The 22876-nt window shown below is 37.5% G+C and overlaps 2 protein-coding genes across 4 annotated transcripts in view; both read right to left on the reverse strand.

Annotated features, from left to right (window-relative positions):
* Positions 1 to 234: 234 nt before the first annotated feature.
* On the reverse strand, positions 235 to 3788 carry LOC117204448. Its single transcript, XM_033441853.1, has 3 exons — positions 3621 to 3788; positions 2422 to 2538; positions 235 to 825 (listed from the first exon to the last, which is right to left on the reverse strand). Exons 1-3 carry the CDS (start codon positions 3679 to 3681, stop codon positions 701 to 703), a joined length of 303 nt encoding a protein of 100 aa, XP_033297744.1. The 5' UTR covers positions 3682 to 3788; the 3' UTR covers positions 235 to 700.
* Positions 3789 to 5995: 2207 nt separating this feature from the next.
* Positions 5996 to 22876, reverse strand: part of LOC117204331 (discoidin domain-containing receptor 2-like) — a 140525-nt gene continuing 123644 nt past the window's right edge. For 2 of the 3 annotated variants that reach the window (XM_033441609.1, XM_033441611.1), the window contains 10 exons: positions 21744 to 21951; positions 20557 to 20652; positions 14222 to 14397; positions 13795 to 13966; positions 12794 to 13056; positions 11986 to 12123; positions 9786 to 10093; positions 8501 to 8735; positions 8231 to 8380; positions 5996 to 7684 (listed from right to left, as the gene is read on the reverse strand). In XM_033441609.1, the coding sequence (XP_033297500.1) occupies positions 7535 to 7684; positions 8231 to 8380; positions 8501 to 8735; positions 9786 to 10093; positions 11986 to 12123; positions 12794 to 13056; positions 13795 to 13966; positions 14222 to 14397; positions 20557 to 20652; positions 21744 to 21951 (1896 nt within the window). In that variant the 3' untranslated portion in view covers positions 5996 to 7534. The remainder of the gene's footprint in view (positions 7685 to 8230; positions 8381 to 8500; positions 8736 to 9785; positions 10094 to 11985; positions 12124 to 12793; positions 13057 to 13794; positions 13967 to 14221; positions 14398 to 20556; positions 20653 to 21743; positions 21952 to 22876) is intronic. The other variant, XM_033441610.1, reaches the window with a different exon arrangement.

The raw sequence follows: 22876 nt of genomic DNA on the forward strand, positions 1-22876 counted from the left end.
TCAAGGATATTATATTATTGTCTGCTACTTTATCAGAAAAATACGATCAATAACGCGATAAACGTTCATTGCCCCAATGCCTTATCCTACGTAGCATAAAAAGCACACCCTACGTCCTTGTCATATCCTTAATGATCTAATTATAAAAATCTCTTACACAAACAGTGACAAATAGTAACCATTGACTGGCGATAATAGGTGAAAAGTTTCTAGAGTAAAAGAGTAAAATCCACATTGTCTGTCAGACACGAATATTTTATTATAAATACTTTTCCTCCTCGTGATCATGTAGCGTTTTACATGTTATAGTCTCCTCTCGGCGTTGAAACGAATGCATCGAGTCACCGCGAACATTCACGACGTATGGAGAAGCCAACGTTTTCACATTTGCACTAATTTCACGCGGACGAGTACCACATCTGTGCGACAGGCCGCGTATTCGCAATTATCACGCGGAGTACGCCATTTTTCATTCGTTATACGGGCTTAGCCCACACGCCACGCATTTACCGTTGTAATTGTAAAACCAATTAAGTCGGTTTTCTACCGTTCTACGGAACAGATGCGTCGCATCGCGTGATATTACGTTCGCATCAGATACGAGCCGCAGCTGATGTCGAAACTAATCGCTTACATTAACACTACGATCCAGACGTTGGACAGGCCTTTTGTTGTTGCCTGTTTTTCCCCTCCTGATCGATTAAACTAACGTGCAACAGACTTTGTCAGCTGGACAATCGACCGCTGCTTGACGTAGTAACTGGTTACAGGAGTCCAAGCATTCGCCTCCGAAGTGCCGGCAATGAGTCCTATATTCCGATTTCACTGTGAACAGAAATTGTCTCCTTCATACAGTGGAACAGGATGTAGAAATTGTAGGAGAATTGATCGTTTGATAACGGATTGCTTTTTTGTTGAGTCGATACTACTTTTGACATGTCAGTGAGGAGTTTCTAGAAACTACCGGTTGAAATCATATATAAGAGGTCGTACATATTTATGCGTGACAGTGGTAAAGAAATTTTCTGATATGATATAGCTGCCAAGATGTTGTAGAAAGAAAAATTCGACGGAGATCATACGGGAAAAGTCACATTTTTGTCTTTTATTGATGCGTATATCACAAAAATTCTACTTCTTTCTTTTTGTTTGATCTAAGAATTAAATAAACGTGTTTGTACATCGACCTAAATATTTTACAAATCGATTATCTGTTTTATATCTTTAAACTTTAACAGAATATTTTTCTCCTCACTTGTATTAAAATGCCACTTTTTATTTATAAAGCAGCATCATAATCAGAAAATTAACAACAAACATTGACAAAAAATTTATATCTCTTCACTGTGTTCTTAAAATTTACGTGCAATACGATAATGCGTATTGGAAATTTTTTAATCATGTATCGTATTGTCCGATGAATTACACTTTTAAATATCGAATGAAGAAATAGTTGAAGGAAACATTAGATGGGGCAGAAGAACAGATTGAATGAATACTAAAGAGGAATAAAGTTGAAAGAGCCGATTGGATGTAGTAGGCTAGCGACATGTTTCGTGAAAGTGCGGACACAGTGACGCATGAATTAACTCGTCGACGTGTTCGTTCGAAATTCACGGCGCGCAAAAGTGAATCTCGAGAGTATTCGATTTGGCACAGTAGAAATTATGGTGTTGCGTGTGTGCCGTACCGGCGAGCGTGAAATTGCTATATCCAGTTGTAACGCACGGTTACGTTATCGTTACTGCCTCATAATTACCATCGGTCTTCTGTGTGTATTTTATACCGTGACGGGAATAAACGAAAGCGTGCCGTTTCCATACCAGCTCGCGGACATCAATAAAGAACTCGTGCAAACGATGGAAATACGTAAATTACGCTTCAAACTAACCTAACGTCAAACTCCTTTCACGAACTGCTTATTAGTAACCAACCGAGAAAATGAATATTCTTGTTTCTCATATAGTTATTGCTTTTAGCTACGAAAATTCTAGATAATCGACTATATAATAATAATTCAAGTCTAATTGAAGAGATTCCTGGAAAACGGACCCATAAGACGAAATAGTAACTGGAATTTTGAATGGGTTAAAAGTATTAATTCTAGTTTGCTAATATCAGCTAAGTTTCGACCGATAGTTATAATTGCCGTTAAAGAACCTTGTTCTTTCTATATTTGTATAATGAAGAAGATCTTCATAAAATAATTCAGCTATTGAGCTAGAAAACAGGCTCATCGAAAACATTTATCAGGAAACTCGAATAAATTTTGCTTTATTTAGTATATTGTATTATGAAGTACATGTGACGTGAACGAAATAACAGATTTAAAATAAAATAACTAGATTTAAAGACACTTTTTTCAGAAAGTTCCTCAACTCCTCCATTTAAAAACCATACTAGATCAAATAATACACTTACCGACGCTGCAACACGTGTCACTTGATCGTGGACACGTACTACCAACTACCCAATCGATACATTTCGTCGATTCAAGGCAATTCTCTTCAGGGCATATGCTGTTTGCGGTTGTATACTCTGGAAATAGAACATTAGTATTATCAGCCTATCATCGTTGAGGATCTTTAAGTAATTGGTTGGACATCGTGCGACGAAATTTTGTACGATCGACAGAAGAGTTTCGATGGAACATGAGGTCAGTGAAGCGAGTAAAACGATGGAAGGGTTGAGGCGGGCTCGCTGGGGCGAATATTTCAATTTACCAGGACGTTGCTGTGTCGCGGTAAAGAAAGCCACTCGTTCTTCGTCCCATCAAAGGGAAGTTTGTAGCTATTTATGGGTCTTGCATGCCGCCACAATGTAAAGTCACAGTTAAACATCGAACGAAAAAGATCGAAGGTACTACGAGTGAATAATTTGATAAAATTCACAATTATTCAGATACTTATATTCAATATAAGAACAGATTGCTTCTATTATCTTCCAAGTGTTTAGATTATAGCGTTGAATTAAAGTGGCTAGTCTGAGAAGCGAATTACCTTGATATCTCCTACCATTTACAAAAGAATATCTGCGTGACGAAGCGAGTGAAAATTCTTTATAAAGTCGAGTCTCTTCGTTGATCTTAAGGTCATTCACTTTTGTAGAATTGTTACCATCTTTAAGGCGTTGATATAAGAAACTTTTTCTTTTTAATATGTACATTGCAAAGATTTGTTGGATTTATAAAACCATGCGATACTTTACTTATTCGAATCCATCACCAAAATATTGGTTAACATTATAACTATCAACCTGTGTTGTGAGTAATGTAAATATATTTATTTAACATGGTATAATGGAAATAAATAAGCAGATATAACTATATAAAAATAAATAACAGATATATATATATATATATATATATATATATATATATATATATATATATATAATTATATTGTGTATAAATATACACGCATGGATAATAATAATTAAAGTAGTACAATAGAAATAAATAGGTATAAATATAATTATATAATAAAGGTAATAAATATACACAGTCATATTTTTACCTCAGTAATTACAAAAGCGAAAAATCTGAATACTATTCTTTTGACGAATCTGGTAGTTCTAGCGTTAAGTTAATCGATTTGATCGTTAGATTTCTGTTTCCTTACCGATGAAGAGCAGAAGGGTGGCCACAAGGGCGACGAGAAAAACAGACGGGCAGAGCTTCATGTTGTCGTTGATGATGTGTCGAGGAACGCGTGCCTCTTTGACAGTCGACGATTCAATGGTCTCACTTTCCCGGGTCGAGCATTATATAAACGTAAGCGACCAACGTTACGCGACACGTATACACTCGAACACAGGCGGCCGCCCGCCCATTTCGTCGTCGTGCATTTCATTATCTCTCCGAGACCAATGTACGAACACGTTGTTAGTTCTGTCTTGAAGCAATTCGATCGATCAGTCACGGTGAATTCCGGAGAGAAGCGCGCTTTCGTACTTCCCCTCGCGAGTAAACAATTGACGCACGTACAGCTTGTTAGGCATGTTGACGACTGGATTAATGTTTAATCTGTGACATCCGTGCAATATCGAATGTTTTCATTTTATTCATTTTTGCCTACCACAGAGAGGAGAAGTATCGAAGATTTTTTTCTACGACATTAAAGATAACTCTTGGAGAGTATGTGTTTTTAGATTTATATACTATTTTTTAGATTTTGCTATAGATAACGAGTAATTTCTTCCTACCTTTCTTTCTCGTTAAGATAAATGTTAAAGATAACAAACTGAGATCTTCGTATCGATCTTTGGCATCCATGTAACCGCAGGTTTTTAATTTCTATTTGTTTCAAGCCTTCGTTTTGCAAATGTAGATATTGTAAATGTAGATTTTTATTATGTAAAGTGGTTATTTTCTGAAGATTTTGTTTGTTGAGATTTTTGTATCAATTCTAGAATACATAAGACCACAGATTTTCGTCTTCCCTATGTTTCTTGATTTCTATTTTTTATTTTCTCCGAATATATAAAATCTTATATATGTATGTAGGTGCGATAAAGTATGTTAGGACGAGCGGTATTGATTCTCGAACCACGCTTGTTATAGCATGTATTCGTTGTAACATACATTTATGAGTAGATGTAAGCATAAGCATACGTTATTAGGAATAATTCATCTTAGGGCCACATGGTTACAGCTAGTACAACGATTTAAGCAGTGGAAAAATATAATTTAAATAAATAATTTCGCATCGTTTACTTTTTACCATTGTAACGAAGGTTTAGTGAAAAAATCGGCAGAACGGCTAATCTTTCTTCCTCTTCGTTGTAGCGTCCTTGCACGTTATAGCATTTTGATCTTAGTCATAAAAATTGCTCGTTATTACGTTATAGCGTACCTCACCGTATACAAATTTTCATCGGAAAGATTAAAAACGCTAATGCGTCACTAGAAGCATGTCTCAAAGTTTTTACCAGCTCCCATAAAATTGTCGTTAATTTTCCGGAGCGGGTCGGTTATGATCGAGTCTGATCCATGCACTTCGTCGGGAGAAGATTAATGAGCCTCCTGTCGACGCAGAGCAATGTTATCCGAATTGTGTCGATAAAAGGTTTACCGATGATTTATGACCGATCCCCTTCGTTTAATGGAACCACCTCGAAGATTCGAAAACTTTGGTCATACCTGGCCGAGCGACGATTGTTCCGGCAACCTTTTTAGATATCGAGACTGTAGTAGCCGTTGGTGGTCGAAACTTTACTTAAAGGACACCACTTTGCCACTGGCGAGAGAATGTTTCGTGTTCAGATACCCGTTTAAATGACTCAAGTTATTCTCGATGATTCGATCTGGACGTCTTAAGTGACTTTTCATGGAAGTACACATCCGTTTATCGAGGCTTTTATGAGCATTCGATAATATTCTTTTTGTCAGTGACATTGAAATTATATCGTCACTATACCACGTAATAACGATAATTTCACCTTTGCGAATTTTATGAAGAAATTTACACGTAGTTATCTTATTCCTTTTATGGAAGACAAATATTTCTCTCCAGATAAAAAGCTAGAAGAAAAAATACCGAATAATACGTATCTTTATCCGTGTTGTTTCGTGATATTATTCCAGGTATAGGGAATATTTCCAGGAACACGTTATTCTTAACGCGAACCGCATATTTTGTAAGTAAATTTCATTGACTTCACGGTGTCGTTTAAATTCAAGGAAAAATCGTTTCCTTGGAAAGCTTTGGCGAACTAAGGCGTTTGAGAGTCAATAAACTTTGAAGATTATTGAACGCGTTATTCACCGAGACCACCTTAGAATCTTATCAAAAAACAATGTTGGAACTTATCTAATTTACCAAACTGGGTTTTACGTGAGATTTCGAGACGCGCAAGTTTCTACTATTTACTTAATATTGAGATAGTTGAACCGTTTTCCGAAAGCATTCAGCCTCTATTTTATCCACCACAATTAAAAAAGCGACATAGAAAACGTAAAGATAGAAAGTAAAAAGAAAAGAAAAAGAAAACGCAGTCACAGTCAGAAAGGAACACTCAGTACTTTATTGTTAATCATTTCAACGTATACTTGAATCCATCTTAAGAATTACAGAAAGGTGCGTGCAGAGGGGAACGTTTGAACGCTTCACTCCGTTTGGCACTTTACCAACAATTTTCCTGTGATAGTCAACGTTCTGCAACGATGTGTTATTGACATTATCGTTACCATCAAACAGGTTGGTAGCATTGGTGGCGTTCAAACGTTCTGTTCGCGGTTCTCGGAATTCGAGGCGACGAAGAGCTCAGAATCGCTTGATCGATTCCTCTGGCAGCGTTACAGCGATCGTTTATGCCTTGTTTTCTCTCGTTGTCTCTCCTCTCTGCCCTTAAATGGTAAATCAAAGGAAGGAGCGTGATGATTATGCGTTTAGGTTTCTCGCGAAGAACAGAGTTTAGTCGGGTTTGTTTTTTTCGAATCTACGCCCGTTAAAGATGTGAGGTCTTTCTTTCGAACGGAAAGGAATACAATGGAACGATATAAGTACTTTGCTACGTACGACGGGCTTTCGAATGTACAAGTATAAGTCGGGAGGTTTGCGTTGCTGGTGGGCGCGTCGTGTCGCTTCGAGAAATAGTAGAATTTCTATAACGCGATATAATGCGATGATTAGGATCAGAGATTTATATAGGATCGTTATGTAAACGTGATCTTGGAAAATTTATGCTCTACCGCGTCTATTGTTCGTATAAATTATTAATACACTGTGTACGCCAGGTAAATAATAGATTTACCGATTGATCGTTGTATAATTTACTCAGCTGTCTATACTGGGGTTAAATGAAAACAAGCAAACGATGCCACTTCTGTCGAAGATCCTTAAGAATATTCAAAACTTAAAAAATGTAATTCCTGTACACAATATATTAAGATCGGTGTAATTAATTCGTGTATAGCATAGTTTCTCCATTCGAGGAAAGTGAAGGAACACGATTGAATGTTTTTCGAAGGCACCAGCAGTCGCGAAAATTCCCAGCGTTTACCTAGCGTCAGTATCTAGTCTCGTATGTACAAGTGGATAGACTTATCGGTGCTTAGCATCGCGGTATACGCGTCTTCAGTGTTCAGAATACTGTACACGATATATAGCACTTTCATAGGAATTGAAGGACCGAGCTGACTAGAAAATATCGAGGCGACGTGTTCGTCGGGCGACCGGGCAAAAATTCGCCGAGATTCTAGCGAAGTCGTCATCTTTTTTTTTTCGTATTTTTATATCTTTTTAAGTTTTTAGTTTTGCCCGATCGATAGTCAGAGATAGAGATCGAGAACAGAAGAACCCTTTTCAAGGCTTCGCCTTGCTTCGCTTCAAAGATAGAAGTGCATCGCGAAAATTTCTCCTTCGATCATCTCTTTACGATCGAGAAAATCTCAAAATTCGGCGCGGCTCGTTCTCCACAGCATGCACTAAAACTAACGATTGTACACTTCCGTCGAGTCCCGACGTCAGGAGTTTTTAGTCGGCAAGAGGAGATTCATTGTCCGTTTTCTTGTATCACAGTTTAGTGGGATCGTTTATGCACCAGGTCGATAGTCCGCGATTACGTTTTTCAGGAACGTATAAATGTCTTTGAACGTCGGTCTCGAGGTCTCGTCCCTCCGCCAGCATGAGCACATCATCCTGTAGACTTCTTCCGGACACATCGTGGGCTTTGGAAGATATATCTGAAATGAAAATATAGATTTGTTAAAGAGGTTACTTGTCTAATCTTCTAGCTTGTTTTATCGAATTAATAATATGTTATATATGAACAATAATATGTTATTAAAAGACATAAATAGAACTCCATTACATGTATCAGAGACACAAAAAATGTTTGTAAGATTTAAAATTATGTTAATAGCATCGTAAATACAATTTCTTCGAACTTCGTAAAATTGTAGGATTTAATTGGTGAAGGATATAGCAACGAAAAGTATCTTGAGTAAATGTTTCCACTTATTCTTCCCTTTTCTTTCATAGCCACTATATTAAACCATGGAACTCGACAATGTAAATCAGCCGAAAATAATAACAAATAAAATGTAGCATATTAACATGTTGGTCTTTGAAAGCTTAATAAGAATATTTCCGTCTTTTTATCGAGTGAAAATATCGTTACTATCGTAAACTGTTTTAAAAGAAGAATTTACAAAATGTATATCTAACACGTATATCTTTTTTCTTAAAATATAATATACGTTATAAAGAAAAGAGGAACGCTCGAATACCTGTAACTCAGCCCCATAGTACATATGCTCTGCGTTCTGTATCACTTGATCGTTGGTTAGATGTTGGAAAGGTTTCTCTCTGGCCAGGCTCATCACTTCCCACAAAGTGACAGCGAACGACCAGACGCTGCTCGAGCAAGTGTACCTGTCCTAGAATCGAAACGCGCAAGTTCATTGGTACTATTCCCATTTATGGACTGGTCGATCGATCTAGAACGCGCTCGTTAAAGAGAGAACGAGATTCGCTTGACGAAAATCATTTAGCCTTACCAGCAGAATGCTTTCCCACGGCAGCCATCTGATTGGCGCCGGCGGTCTGCCGCCTATGTCACTGTAATCCTTCTTGTAAAGGTCACTGCACATCGCTATGTCGGTCACTTTCACGGTGTAAGAGCGGCCCACTAGACAGTTTCTGGCTGCCAGGTCCTTGTGCACCAGATTCTTTGACTCGAGGAACCTCATGCCAGATGCTATCTGTGTCCCCATGTACATCAGGCAGCTTTGACTAAAATCATAATATAATGCTTGCTTTTGAACCTGTCGACGTTAATTGATGTTCGTTCGTTCGTCGTCCGATCTATGGAATGTACGAGCAACTCTATTTTCATACAAGAACGAAACAATTTCTATTTCTAAGATCACGGCGCTTTCGAACATTCCTTCACCGGAGTTTCGCTCGTTTATCTCGTCGATTCTATAGGTTGAATGAATAAATCATTATTTATTGTAAAATTCTCATAGCTTGAATTGTAATGTAAAATTCAACTATACGTGATCTAGGATGAATGGCTTCAAAAATTTATACCGAAATACGCGAAATACTTCTTTCTCTTTGTAAATCACAAATTTTTGTTGCTGTGTTTTATCACTTTAATGAACGCAAAGGAGCTTACTTAATGATAAAACCAGTGAACGTGGGTGTTCGACGTTATGGATAGTCGTTATGTACGTACCATTAAATATTTATATAATGACATAAGTTCAAAACATAACAATTTACATTTACCTAAACCTTCTACCAGAGTGCATTAGAACTTTTAAACTACCAGCTTGCATATATCGTACAATAGATAAAAGCTAAAGTTTATAACTTCCTACAGGAATTGAGGGATTAATGCTCCATAGCAAAGCTTCATTCTCTTTCAAATTTTCTCGGGAACTTCTCTTTTTTCTCTCTTCACGTTCGCGAATGTAAAATATTACGTTAATTATTATCCGAGTAACAAAACACTTGGCGGAACATTATCAGCTACGACAAGAGTAATGTACGATCTCGTAATCGTATATAATCGGAAGCTGTATAACGCGGAAGTGCCATTAAGATCAATCGGGTACGTTATAAACGAACCAGGCTGCGATTGTACCGAATAAAAGAGAGGCCGCGCGACAAGTGAATATATTATTCATCCGTGAATTATTACAGTGATCGGTGGTACCATCGCGATTTCATTTCGTAACGCTCGTATAAGGCTATGTTCGAATTATCCGCGTGCCCTGTGATGCTCGTACGTATCGTTTTAGAATCGGTGCACCGCGGCGAATAGCGGTATCTCACCTAAGGGCTTTCAAATTGCAGCTTGGCCTAAGCGTTCCCGTAAGTGGCACACTGTACTGAAGATAATGGGCGAGATCACCGAGTTCCGTGTACTCGATGATCGTCCACGGGACTGGTTCCACGGTGCACACTCCCAGGATCCGAGCTACGTTCGGATCTGACAGGCTGGACAGAAATCGGACTTCTCTTATTTGGTCCGTCGTACTACCGGCTCGAATGTCACCGCCGCAAGTAGGCACGCGAGCCACCACCAATCTCGGAGCATCTGCTACCACGTCCTCTAATCCGACTGCTTCGCATACTATCGCCTGAAAATCGTAAAAAAAGGAGATTAGGAAAGGCGAGTAGATTTTCGGAAATTCGAATAATAATCGTATAAATTTGCGTTGGACAGTTCTCTGGAGTTAATTTTACTTTTTGTAATTTCGTGGACGTAAATTCTTTTAGAGGGTAATGAAACGAGGGTGTATTCAGGACGAATGATTTAAGAAGTTATTATTTCTAACGCAAGATACAAACGCGCCTTTAATTTATCATGACTAATAAAATTAAATTACGTTGCGCGTATTCATATTTAAGATATGAAACTCGTAACAGAACGTTTGGTCCTTTCTACGAATTTTTCTTATGCTGTGCTGAGAAACGGTTAAGTATCCTGCGTAGATGAAATTTTAGTTGGAAGTAAAATATGATGCTCTTAGTTGATGTATTCGGTTGAAGATTACGAAGGTGTGTATTCATTTAAGAATAAAGAATACGAAGAGTAAACGACAATTGAGATTTATCCTTAAAAGAATTGATTAACTAAAGAATGACTGAGAAAAGGATATAGTAGACAATGATTAAGATGAAGGGGAAGATTTTGAAAATATTATGATTAAACTCTTGTAACATATCATACTTGTATAAAATAGGAAAGAAACAAGTATGACACTTTGTCTGTACGGATCCGTGCAATTTTAACTACATTTATATGTCATTAATCTTTGTAACTACACAACAATAATGGGCAATTGGCCTAGATATCGTAGTACTCTCGTTAGGAGACAAGTTGCGTGCAAATGGTGTGCAACGCCACGCAGTTTGCGCATTAATCGTCCAAGAGGCTGGAAGACAACACTTCGCAGCTTCTTCGGCCTGTTATCGTCGTTAATGCATACATAAACCAATGAATCCCGGAAGTATATCGATGCGGAAATCTGTGTCCGTGTGCACATCATGTACGCGCATAATGTACACAGTAAGTGCATTATCCCGATGCTCCGTTGTCGTTCCCCTTCGATGTTCCGCGGGTAAAGTTTCCTTGTAGCTTGTAGACGAACGTATTACTGTGTATTGTGGAGTCGTAATAAAAGCGTGTAACATCGCCACTGATACCATTTAGTTTATCGATCACGCGATTTTAACGTCGACTCAGCCGCTAACACAGATCTTATGCTAATTACATCAGTATCGTGGGTTTTTCCAAACGTGACAAATGTCTTTATTTTCGCGATGAATATTTTTATCTTTATTCTTATATTCGAACTAGACAAAATACGAAAAAGAACACATTTTTATTATCAGATTGCGGCTGTTTGCGCAAATTCGTGTTTTCATAGATAAACATATGGACAAATAAGGAGATAAAGAAATATTCTAAATGGGGATTTGTTTCATTCGCTAAATATTATACCGTAATATGTAGTATTTTTGGGGGTTATATACATATTTTTGCCTATTACGTATCTTCTATAAATTTTTACGTTTTTAATCCCTTCGTACTTTACCGACATGGAATTTTGTGTATCATTTAAACCGATAAAAAATGGGAAAAAATTCAACGAATTCATAGATACTTGTAACTTTTTTTCTTTCGAAACAAAACTCTCGATTTTCACCATAAGGATTTCCGCCGTGAAAATATATCGAAATCGATAATTAATCGTATTTTTTAAATTTTCCGAATGCGAAGAACTAAACTCCCCTTTCTCATATCAACGTTATTACCGAGCAAATTTAGATTAAACAGTCGCGAACGTAACAAGCGAGTGTTAAAGGTTAATGCAACCCGGGAAAACGAGAATCGTGTTTCATCATCATCTGCGTTTTCGTATTAGTTATGAGAGAAACGAAACGCGTTCACGAGATAGCGGAGCTGCATTCCACGTGCACGTGCACGTAGCGAAGCGCATCATTTCCCAATCGTTTATCGCCGTACCTCGCCGATATTCCTCGAGCCAAGTTTCTCCGTGGTACGTAGGCACTGTCGCGGTATATTGGTGGGCTCTATCTCCTTGCACTTGTACGGTTTGTTCATGCTGGGCGCGATATTCCAGCTGACGACAGGTGCGGGTATCTGTGAAAACGATACAGAGATCGTCAACGTTCGTTGCAATTTGTTACAAAAATATTTTTATAACCGGACGTTTGAATTTATTAGTGTTTCGAAATGAAAAGCGTAGATATGTTTTAAGTAAACGGAGACTGTAACGTGATTTCATTGTGGGCGAGTAGAGTTACATTATAGAAGAGATAAAGATTCAATTTTTGAACTTTAGGTCTTCTCATTTGAAATTTATTTTCATTTCGATTAATCGAAATTTAATTTTCTAGACTCAGCTGAGAGTAATTAAGGATCCTTCTTAAAAAAAGAATTACAGGTCTCTGGTGAATATTGAATTTACATATGTATACTCGTACATAGATATCAAGTGTATTTTCTGCCTTAATATCGGAATCATTTTGAGAAAGTTTTATTCATTTCGTAGATATATAGAAAAGCAATTGTAATTATAAATTCAAACTAGCTTCGATTCGTACTAGCTCCAAAAGTTCAATACCTTTGTCAAAGGATAAAAGATACGTATTTTCTGTTATATTTTGTTTCATCGTGAAGAATTCACGACTCTCATAATAATCATAATTAAGACTCTCCAATTTATCTGTATTTATCGAAACCAAAGAGTCGATTAATCAATTTCATCTTCTAGATTGCTGGTTAAAGCTAATGGTCGCTACGTACGAACCTTGTGTTTCTCTTTAGGAGCTGTGTGCCAACGTTTCGAGTGGATCTGATCGACGTCCCGTTGGTGATTAGACGCGGCTGCGATATTGAGTTTCGCAGTTGGACTGGTGTAACTTTGGAGAGTCCTGTAGTGTTGAGAATGTCGTGCGGGAGAGTTTGTCGGCGATGAGGAACAACTCGGTGGTCCTATGGCTGATTCAGGTCTCGTATCGAGTCGAACGCTTTCTTCCGAGACGTTCACGTCCTTCAGGTCTTTCGGGGATTCTTGAAAGAAATCGATTTTTATTTACCTTCAACGCGTTGCTTCGTAGAATACAGGAAAAACCAAGATACCTTCGGAAGAATTTCTTATTTCTGATATTTCACTACTTCATATAAAAGACTAAAAATGTAGCACGATTTATACTGACATAATCTTTAAGTGGAATTTTTAAATGGTTTTACATATGAACGTTTTATAGAAGAAATAACATAGAAATGTATGTGACGGAGCTATATGAAAGCAGCAAATAAATGTTCATCAAAAAACACAGTGATGAAGATGGTAAGTTATATATTTTCTGCCATTCTTCTTTTGATATTAAAACAGGACTAATTTTTGTCTCTCATTTTCTTTACTTCTTTCTCTTGTTTAAAACGAGTCACACGCGTTCTACGTTATTTAGGTCAGAATACCATTTAACGTAGCATTAAAAAAAAAAGAGATTGTAAATAAAGAAAAACCATAAATTACCCAGTCTATGTAAAAATATCTAAAAGTTTCCACGTGAAAACATTTTCTATAAATATATTTACTTGCCATTATAAAACAAGTAACGTATACCTTGCAATTGTTTTGCAGTGAGGCTTTTGTACGATGTTGTGTACCTTCAAAATTGAAGAAAGGTAATAAAGTAAATTACTCGATTCAAGCTTCAATGGCTACGTGTGTTGCGAAGGGGGAAAATTTTATCTGCGTTCCTCGAAAGCAAGAAGCAAAGGATTTCGTGTTATAAAACTCACCGGAAGTGGCCACTATCGCGTACGTAGATTTATACTGTGGGCTGACAAGGGGTGAATTGAATTGTTCCATTGTCAAAGACTCGTGCATGCTTCCGTCCTCTGGCATGTCCGGCGATACGTGATTGGCAGTCTCTGTCAGCATTCCACCGGGAGTTAAATTTAGTAGGAGTCCCTGTAAACCGTTCGAATTGTTTGTATCGATCGAAAGTATGCAGAAAAGCCTGCCATATTAGCCAAATATAATTTCTACATCGCTTACAATTATATTCGTTAATGGACTACTTTTCTATTTCCCGTTTCGAACGAAACGCGCTAGTGTTGACTGGTATATACTACCGATGACAAAGTTTAGGGACTTTTAATGACAAATTAAAATCCGTCTTATCGTTCTGGAAAAGTTTCGGCATATTTATGAGCTGGCTCTTACCTTCATGTTTATGGCGAATCCAAATGGATTTTTCAGAACGGTCGGCGAACTCTGAAGTTTTTGCCGTCGATTCAGAAGTAGAATAATGACGAACACCAGCAGAAGAAGTAGGATAATGGCAGTCAGAACACCTATTAGTACCTCTAAATATTCCTGACCCTCTCCCGCTGCTGTAACTATGCCAAATGTTTCGCTTTAATGGAGAACGTTCGCCAACCATATTCTCTGTATCTTTATTTCTCTTCGCATAAAGAATGAATCGAATCATTCCTCCATATTGATCGATGTAAAAATCACGATGCCTTCAATTCGATAATTATATGTTTATATAAGAAAATAAAATAGAACAGAAGAAAAGGAATATTTAAAATCGTTTTAAAATCCAGTTAATGCTTAATCTTTGTTTTTTCTTCGTTTTAATAAATTTAAGATCGACTAACAAACAAATATACACGACTGTTTGCAACTGAGAGCATTCGAATAGCCCATCGACACAAAGGAGGTTAATCGAATAACGAAGAATGCAATTCGAGTTAGTGGAGTGAAAGCGATCCTTTTCGCGACACGGACGAATCTTTTTCCACTGGAAACGGTTTTATTGCTCTTAAAGGGCGCAGCCGACCCGGAATGCCCTTCTTTACCCTTTCTGTCGCTTAAAAAACCGTAACATTTTATCGCGAACCGGAGGAAAAGGCTAATCGCCGTTTCACTGAGAGCGAAACTTTATATAGTTGGAAGAAAGCTGAAGGAGGAGGACGAAAAACACGAGGTAGGAAAAGGAAGGAGAACAAGAATAATAAGAAGAAGGAGAGGAATAAGAAGAGAAATAAGGTGAAGTTGGAGAAAGACGAAGCGCGGGTTGCTCGATAAAGTGACTTTACAATGCGCCGTTACATTCTTCTAATTTTTCATGTCGGCCAAGCCAGCTGTTTTATCGGCTGTGCGGCTCGTGTACAACGAAAACGGAGGCGGCGTCACGACGCCGGTTTTACGAGAGAAATAAATAAGCCAGCCGAGAGTGGCCTCGCGTGGCGATCAAGATCTCAGCTCGGCCCAGAGACTCGGAGACCGATTTTCTTCGATCAGCCGGCTCCTCGACACAGTTTCTTGGAGAAAAGTAAAATGATGGCCAAGTTACCTCTATACCTAGCTTCGGTATTCCTGCAATTTCGACTTTAATTCGGGATCACAGGTCCCCGTGGACCCGTACACCAGACGACTCGAACCGGAAAATCTACTCTTTAAATGACGGCCCTTTCTATCGATTCGAAAAAAACAAGTAAAAAAAAAAAGGAAAATGGAGGGGGACACGCCAGAGGGCTTTTAATTTCTTTTGTTCCTCATCTCTATCTTGTTCCATCGCTTTGTTTCCTTTCTTTTCGGTCTTATTCCTTGTGGTCTACTTTTCGTTCTTACGTATTCTTAGACTTTCTTACCATTTTTCTTTTTCCTCCTCCTTTTCCTTTCCGATAATCTTGCTTCTTTTTCCCCTTCAAGCGGCACTCGACGATAATATCAACAGGCATAAACAGCACGCCGTTTCGTATTGTTTCGATACTACTCGCTTCCATTGGCTTTCCCCCGTTTTCTTTTTCCCTATTTCTTCCCCCCTTCTATTTTTCTTTCTTTTTTAGTTCCATTGCTTTTTCTTATTTTTGCGTTTACGTGGTCGGTCCCTCGTTTTCATACTATGCTGTTTTCCTACTGTACGTCCGATTTTTGTTTTATTTGCAACGATATCAAGGCTCGAAGGGTTGGATGAAACGCAACGAGAAAATTAGAGGATTTGTGGGGTGCGCGGTAATGCCTGCGGAACACGTGATTACACTTGGGCAGATTCTCTTCTAATTAAACCGTTTCCGTCACTGTTTGTCTAATCTCTGTCCAACCAGCGGACCACTTTCTTTTCTAATTTTCCACTTTCGTCCGATTAACTGCTTATTTCACATCGACGCGACGCTACGAACTTCTCCGTCAATGTACTCCTGGCTCTCCTCTGTTAATCCCGCGCTTTATCCAGTCATTAAGCGTTACTGCTCTTTTTCTGCCTGCGTTGTCTTTTTGTTGGAAAGGCAAACTTGCCCAGGGAAGAAGTGTTATCCACTACTGGATTATTTGAAAGAGTGTGCGAAAATGTTTGTCCAGGAGAGCGGGTAACGAGGTTAAATTTTGCGGTCGTTTGTGCGGTCGGTTAAAAGGTATTTTAATATCCAGAATACACGTTACACGTGTTTTGAGAATAGTTCTTTAAATAAATATAATCACCAGTTTGGGTAAATTTAATTTAATAGCATATGAATAACTTAATGAAGCTCATCATCGCAACAATTTGCGTTTTAACATTGCTAGGTACCACTGACGACTAAAATATAAAACTTGTATCAGAGAGTCAAAATAAAAATGTATAATTTGACGGGGGACACAATCCCTCGTCAATATATTTTACAAAGACAAAAGAAAAAAAAGAGTAAAACCATTCAAATCCTCGATATCCCCGAAATCTACGAAAAAATTATTCAGAATTCAATTGACGAATGAAAAATTACAAATTTAGTCATTTCGATCACTTTGGTAATTAAATATACAAAACCCACTTTTTTTTTATTTGAAATCCAATCTTTTCAATGTTTTATAGCAATTTCATTGAATTATTTTTCCCGAAGATGCCTCGTGCATTTTTCATGAATTCCATTGTAACTCGCGGATAATCTCGACATGAATTGAATACGTACACTTTATTTTGTTATGCTAGTAAAGCAGGTTTTCGGACTCAGAATGACACGTATTTGGACGTAAAGCTGTCTATCTCCTTTTCCTGTTTTTGCACGTTATCTTTCTGTCTCTTTGCGCGGGGAAATGTTAAAAAACCGAGATTTCGCGTATACACGTGCCAGTCTCGTTATGGCTGGCTCTAACGATGCGCTCCTTTATTTTTTCGACTGGATAATCGCAACCACGCGCTACTGGCAAACTGCTCGTTTATTCGTGATGGTCCAGAGGAAATATTTTGAGTTTTCGGTACACAGGGAAACGAAGAGGAGTTTGCTGTTTCGTCCATCAGGGACCTGTAATTAAGTCTGTGTCTTGGTCGCTTCCTGTTTGCCTCCGACGTTTGGTTTCTTTGGTTGTCTTCCTTTTTTAACGCATTCGTAGCTGGTAATTCCACTGAAATCTCAAATAGTTCTTAAATAATTCTATTAAAATCTCAAATAATTCCGAGATAATATTATCACCGTCTCAAACAATTTTAAACAATCTTATTAAAATCCAAAATAATTTTTAAATAATCCTATCGATATCTCATATTATACAGAACCACAAGGTTCTACAATTAAAGGACGATCGAGAATTTCAAAAATTTGATTTACAGTATCACTTACTGTTATTAATTGAAATAGATACAGGAAATCATCGTTTTCCCAGAGTTACTGATATAATCGATCTGTATGGATTTTGAGCTATGAAAAAATGTAGTAATACGTCAATGGTCGTTGATATGTTAAAAATGGTGGTTATTTTCTCATTTATACTTTTGTATAATACATGGAACGCGATGTTAGAGAATTTTATAATTTACATCATTAAAAAATAATTTCTTTATGTTTTTATATCTAACGCAATATTCCTCGAATAACATTCTCGGAGACAAATATTTTTATTCAAAATAAAATCGCGAAAAAGAGGAAAAGAATGATATAGGGGGTAATAGAGAGTCGAAGAACCGAACGATACCGATATGGGAAATTTCATTCTGATAATTGGAAATTTGATTCTTTGGTTCGTCAAAAAGTATACGCAGCGAAGAGTTTTCATAGGATAAAAAAGTGGTTCATCGCGTTATGGTTCTGTGAAACACAGCTTTTTCCCCTGCTTGAATTAAAGTGGATGCATTCAGACATGGTTAAAGTTTTCAGAACAACTGACGCGGTAAGGATGAACCAGTTTTAGGGGAACAACGTGGTTTATTCTTCGACTCGGAATCCCGACATTCGCGTTGGATAATAAAAAAATTGAAAGGCTTATAGCAAGAACGATTCTTTTCAACGTTTCTGTCTTTCTAGAAAAACAATAGCATATTCTATTTCTGTTTCATAGATTTTGTGAAACAGAACTTTTTTAAACAAAGTATTCACAGCGTTACATAATATCAGAATACATCTGTAATTATATTACAGAAAAGTTATTTTAAATTAACTGACTAAGTTGTGGAACTCGTGACAAAGCTTTTCATGAATCCAATTAATTTTCATTAAACGATAACTTAAGATTTAATTTTTTAAAAAAGATATTCCCCACATTACGTGATTTCTATGACCGTATCTGTAATTATATCAGAGAAGAATTATATCCAGTTAAATCATAAAATTGTGGACTTCGCGACAAAAGTCGTTATAGAATTGTTTCATTTTTATCCAACGATAACTAAAGATAGATTACCTGTTATAATATCGACGTTGTGCGAGCGTGGCTATTGGTTACTGGAATGCATTATTATTTAAGAGATTGGAAGATTTGACAAGAATCGTTTTTATTAAGAATAGACTGCGAATGTTGATCGAAATTCATATTGCTACGATCATTATATGGATTTTTCTACTTTTAAATTTCCCATAAATACGAAAAAGTCTGCTGTCTAGTTGCGAACCCTTCGATTAATATACAAATACTTTTTATTCTTTTAAAACAAAAAGAAATTAAATATTCTTTCTTGTTCGTATCCCAGCCTTTTGCAGGAACATGGAAAAAGCTCGCGGTGTGCTTTTTACCTCGATGAAATCGATTCATTAGAACAATAAGACCGGATCGACGCGAGCCCCATCTTCCTTCCTCGTTCTTGCTCCCTTTCTCGAACGAGTACCCTCTTAATCCGACTAATTGTTTACGTTACGACGAAGTTGCTACGTGAATTATAAACTATCCAAGTTTCTCCGTCTCTCCGACGGTTACTCGCGAATCCTCTCTAATCGTATCCTCCGCTCGGCAAAGAATGGCGGCCTGGTTTCGCTAATGAAGTTACTTCGTCGGACAAACCTTATGTACTCACAAAGTGAAAGAGGACGAAACTCGATCGAGGGCTTATTCTGCTGTATAATCGGACGAACAAATTGGGAAATTGATTTTCTGACGGACCGATGCCGAACGGATGATTGCGCCGGAGTAAGAAGTGGGACGACCTCTCCTCGCGTAATTCGATTATTAATCTGCTAATTTAATTCGGGAATAATAAAAAAATACAGATAACGATTGGTTTAATGGACTTTTGTAAATCGAGTTTGATTGTTCTTTCTGCCGGAGAATTATTATAATCTTCTAAAATACATATAATATCGTGGAAAGTTTTGAATCGTATTTGAAATACTATAGCATGAATGAACAACGTCAATTCATTTTCACATTGGTAATACTTTCAAACTTCCCCAAAGAATATACTTAATGTATAAGTAGCATTGAAAATCTATTAACACGAATACATTTACTATCATAAGACTAGTAACACGGACGATGGAAGATCCTTGCACGAATGTTACTTTAAAAGATGTTAAGGATCTTTCAAGATTTTGAGCAATTAACCGTGTACCTCTTACGAATATTAATACCGTGCATCAAATTATGGCGTAAGAAGATATAAGTGTTCTACACTGCTAGTACATGTATCTTAACCCCAAGTGCAACCAAGCGAGCAAATTTTAATCAGAGTGTAAGAGTCGCCCGATTAAAGGGTAAAGAACAAAGGGTAATAATTAAGCGTGATGAAGTTACACAACTGTATTACACGTGCGTATGGACGTTCGTCGTATTTAACTTGGTTCTTTGGTACTTTCACAGTGGAAAAAATTACTTTTTTCTTCACCTTGACCGAAATTACATTCACGATCATGCAACGATCTCGTTTAATTCGATCGTACAAGGTGAGTCATAAATGCATGTTCGTATTACAGAGCCTGAATCTATGCACTACGATAAAATAAAAAACGTCTTATGAACCGTACATATGTCCCACATACAAATCCGTTTTGTATTTCATTCTCGCAAATCGTGTGCAGATCGGCTTCAAAAGTAACAATCTAATGGAACATTTTCTTTGATCGTCCTTTGCTAGAAAACCGAGGAGTGTATATTCATAAAGCGTTTCTTTACTTGTTTTAGTCTAAAGATTCAGCTCCTGAGTTATGGACATGCATTTATGATCCACTCTGTACATATCTAACTTAGAAAGCTGATATATCCGAGCCTAGCGTACCAGATAAGATAGATACGGAAAAGTTTCGAATGCTCCGGGTGTAATTAACTCGAGATTGATACGAATTAAATGCCGCCACCGTCGAGTCACTTACTTGTTTGCAAGTTGAGATCCACCTCGGGGTTCATTGGAATTTCCCGGTTACTGAACTCGGATGCTGACTCTTCCGTGGTATTTTCATAGGGATTCGCTGGAACAAGAAGACGTGTCTTGCTAATTAAACCGTTGTAAATATTGCTTAATCTGCCTGACAACAAAGCCTTTTTCCTACCTTGGGATCCGTCCGATATTCCTTTCGCATTGAACGCCGGAAAATTACGCGATATTTAAGCTAAGCTGTTTGCAATATTCACGCGCAACGATCCTTTCATTTTCCTTATTTATTTTATTTCTCGTTGGCTTGGTAGTCGAGTAAATTTAAAAAAATCGTCGATTCTGAGATGTTTGCGAAAATCAATTTTAAGGGTTGGTTACTTAAGAGGTAGATTCCACGTATTTTTGCAAGGACACCGTATTATAAGGAACAAATTAGCGAACATATTAGTAATTTTAAGATATCCGCGAGTGAAAAGGTTTTAGAAAAGCGATTCATTTCTTCTGAAAGTGTTGTAATACCGTAAATAAATAACTATATATAATAACCATAAATAAAATCTTGTTCTCAAAATTTAATATTACAATATTTTGTTCTCGATTTCTCAATTTTATCGACATCGAATTACCAAGCACCGTTAACAGATCGGTTGCTTTATTCGTATTTCCTATTCGATCTTGGCTCTCATTTCCGCGGGAAATTCTTTCTTTTTGACGATTAGCTCGAGGTCCCTGCGGGGACGTCCGCAGGAACATTGGTTCAACGGATCGCGGTGTTAATTCGAATGGCCATTAGGATCGCGCGATGAAATTGGAAAGATAGGGAGTAGATATTCGAGACAAACGCGCGATGAAAGTTAAAAAGCCACCGTGACCCACGTTGAAAACAGGTAAATCCCGGCTGTCGTTACCAGCTCTATTCGTTATCGATTCAACAATGGCTCTGACGAGATGTTGCGGTCCGTGAAATGGTAATTAAGCGACCGTTCGAAAGTCGCCGCGATTTTTATTACCACGGTCCAATGGTCGTACGAATGCACTCTAATTACGTAAAACCGTGTTAGTATAGAGAGAGAAAAAGAGATTACGAGCACGCTTAGTACGCGAAATCTTGTTGATTAGTCGACATATTGGCTGTAGATCGTTTTTGATTGATGAAAGAACGTGTGATGGCGATAAAAGACTTACTTCCTTCGAACGTCACTTCGCTGATCATGATCCATCGGGCAGCGAAATACAAATGTATCTTGAGAAATCGTCCTTGGCGTTCGTGTAACCCTATAGACACGTTTCTCGCGTTCTCCAGCACGATATCCGGTATGTAGGAGTAAGATAATGGTTCCTCCTCATAGGTATCGTCATCGACACTGAACCAGACATCCGCCTTCGAGAACACCTGGAGCATACAAAATCCAAGATGGGATTGCATCGACGATACGTGTCGGTTCTTCTCCGTCATATATAATTTTGTAACAGACTATTATTATTTATTCGCTATTATTAATTGTTTTAATGAATTGAAATTAAAATATCGTGATAACGTAATATCATGTTTTTCGGGAGATTTTAATCAAACATAATCGAACGGTGTAAGCACAATAATCTACAACGAAAGACAATACATTTCGTTGGGAACGATAACGATCACAGAATTAGATAGTTAATTAATTCGGGGATATAATACATCGTGTAACTCGATAAATTTAATCGCATTCTCTATGGATGGCAACTCGTATCACGATGCTTCTACGCTTGTCAGCGTTATAGTTTCAATTTCAGCGTTAGTTAAAATATCATTCGATTAACGACGCCGTCTACGTTAATTCTCGTGTAATAATGTAACAATGCGATGTATTATACGAGAGAAATTCACGCGGTGAGTGATCAGCCATTGGAGAAGAAAGAAATGTACGGTTTAATAGGAGTTAGTAGATGGACCGTGTAAGCAATAACCGGTACTTAAGCCCCGACTCACTTTTAATGGCGAGGCCTTTCATTCAGATGAAAGGAAATACCAACGATTCGTCCGGTGCATCGCATTGACATTTCAACGTGCAAGATATGTCGAGTTGAGTTTAAAGCCGATTTTTTAATCCACATGACGATTGAAATTTCCTTCGTGTCACGTTGGTGAGAAATGTTTGATCTTTATTTATCTTCTTCATCGCAAAGAAATATTTGAAATAAGACGATTGAAAATGTTTTCGAATTCAAGTAAAAATTAAAGTTTTTCGTTGGTTTCGAAGAACACATAACAGTATGGAATAATTTTCTTTTTTGAACAGGTGCTACAGAATATATGAAAGTGTATTTTTCTTCTA

This window comes from Bombus bifarius, unplaced genomic scaffold, assembly GCF_011952205.1.
Source record: "Bombus bifarius isolate JDL3187 unplaced genomic scaffold, Bbif_JDL3187 scf7180000007978, whole genome shotgun sequence".
NCBI lineage: Eukaryota > Metazoa > Arthropoda > Insecta > Hymenoptera > Apidae > Bombus > Bombus bifarius.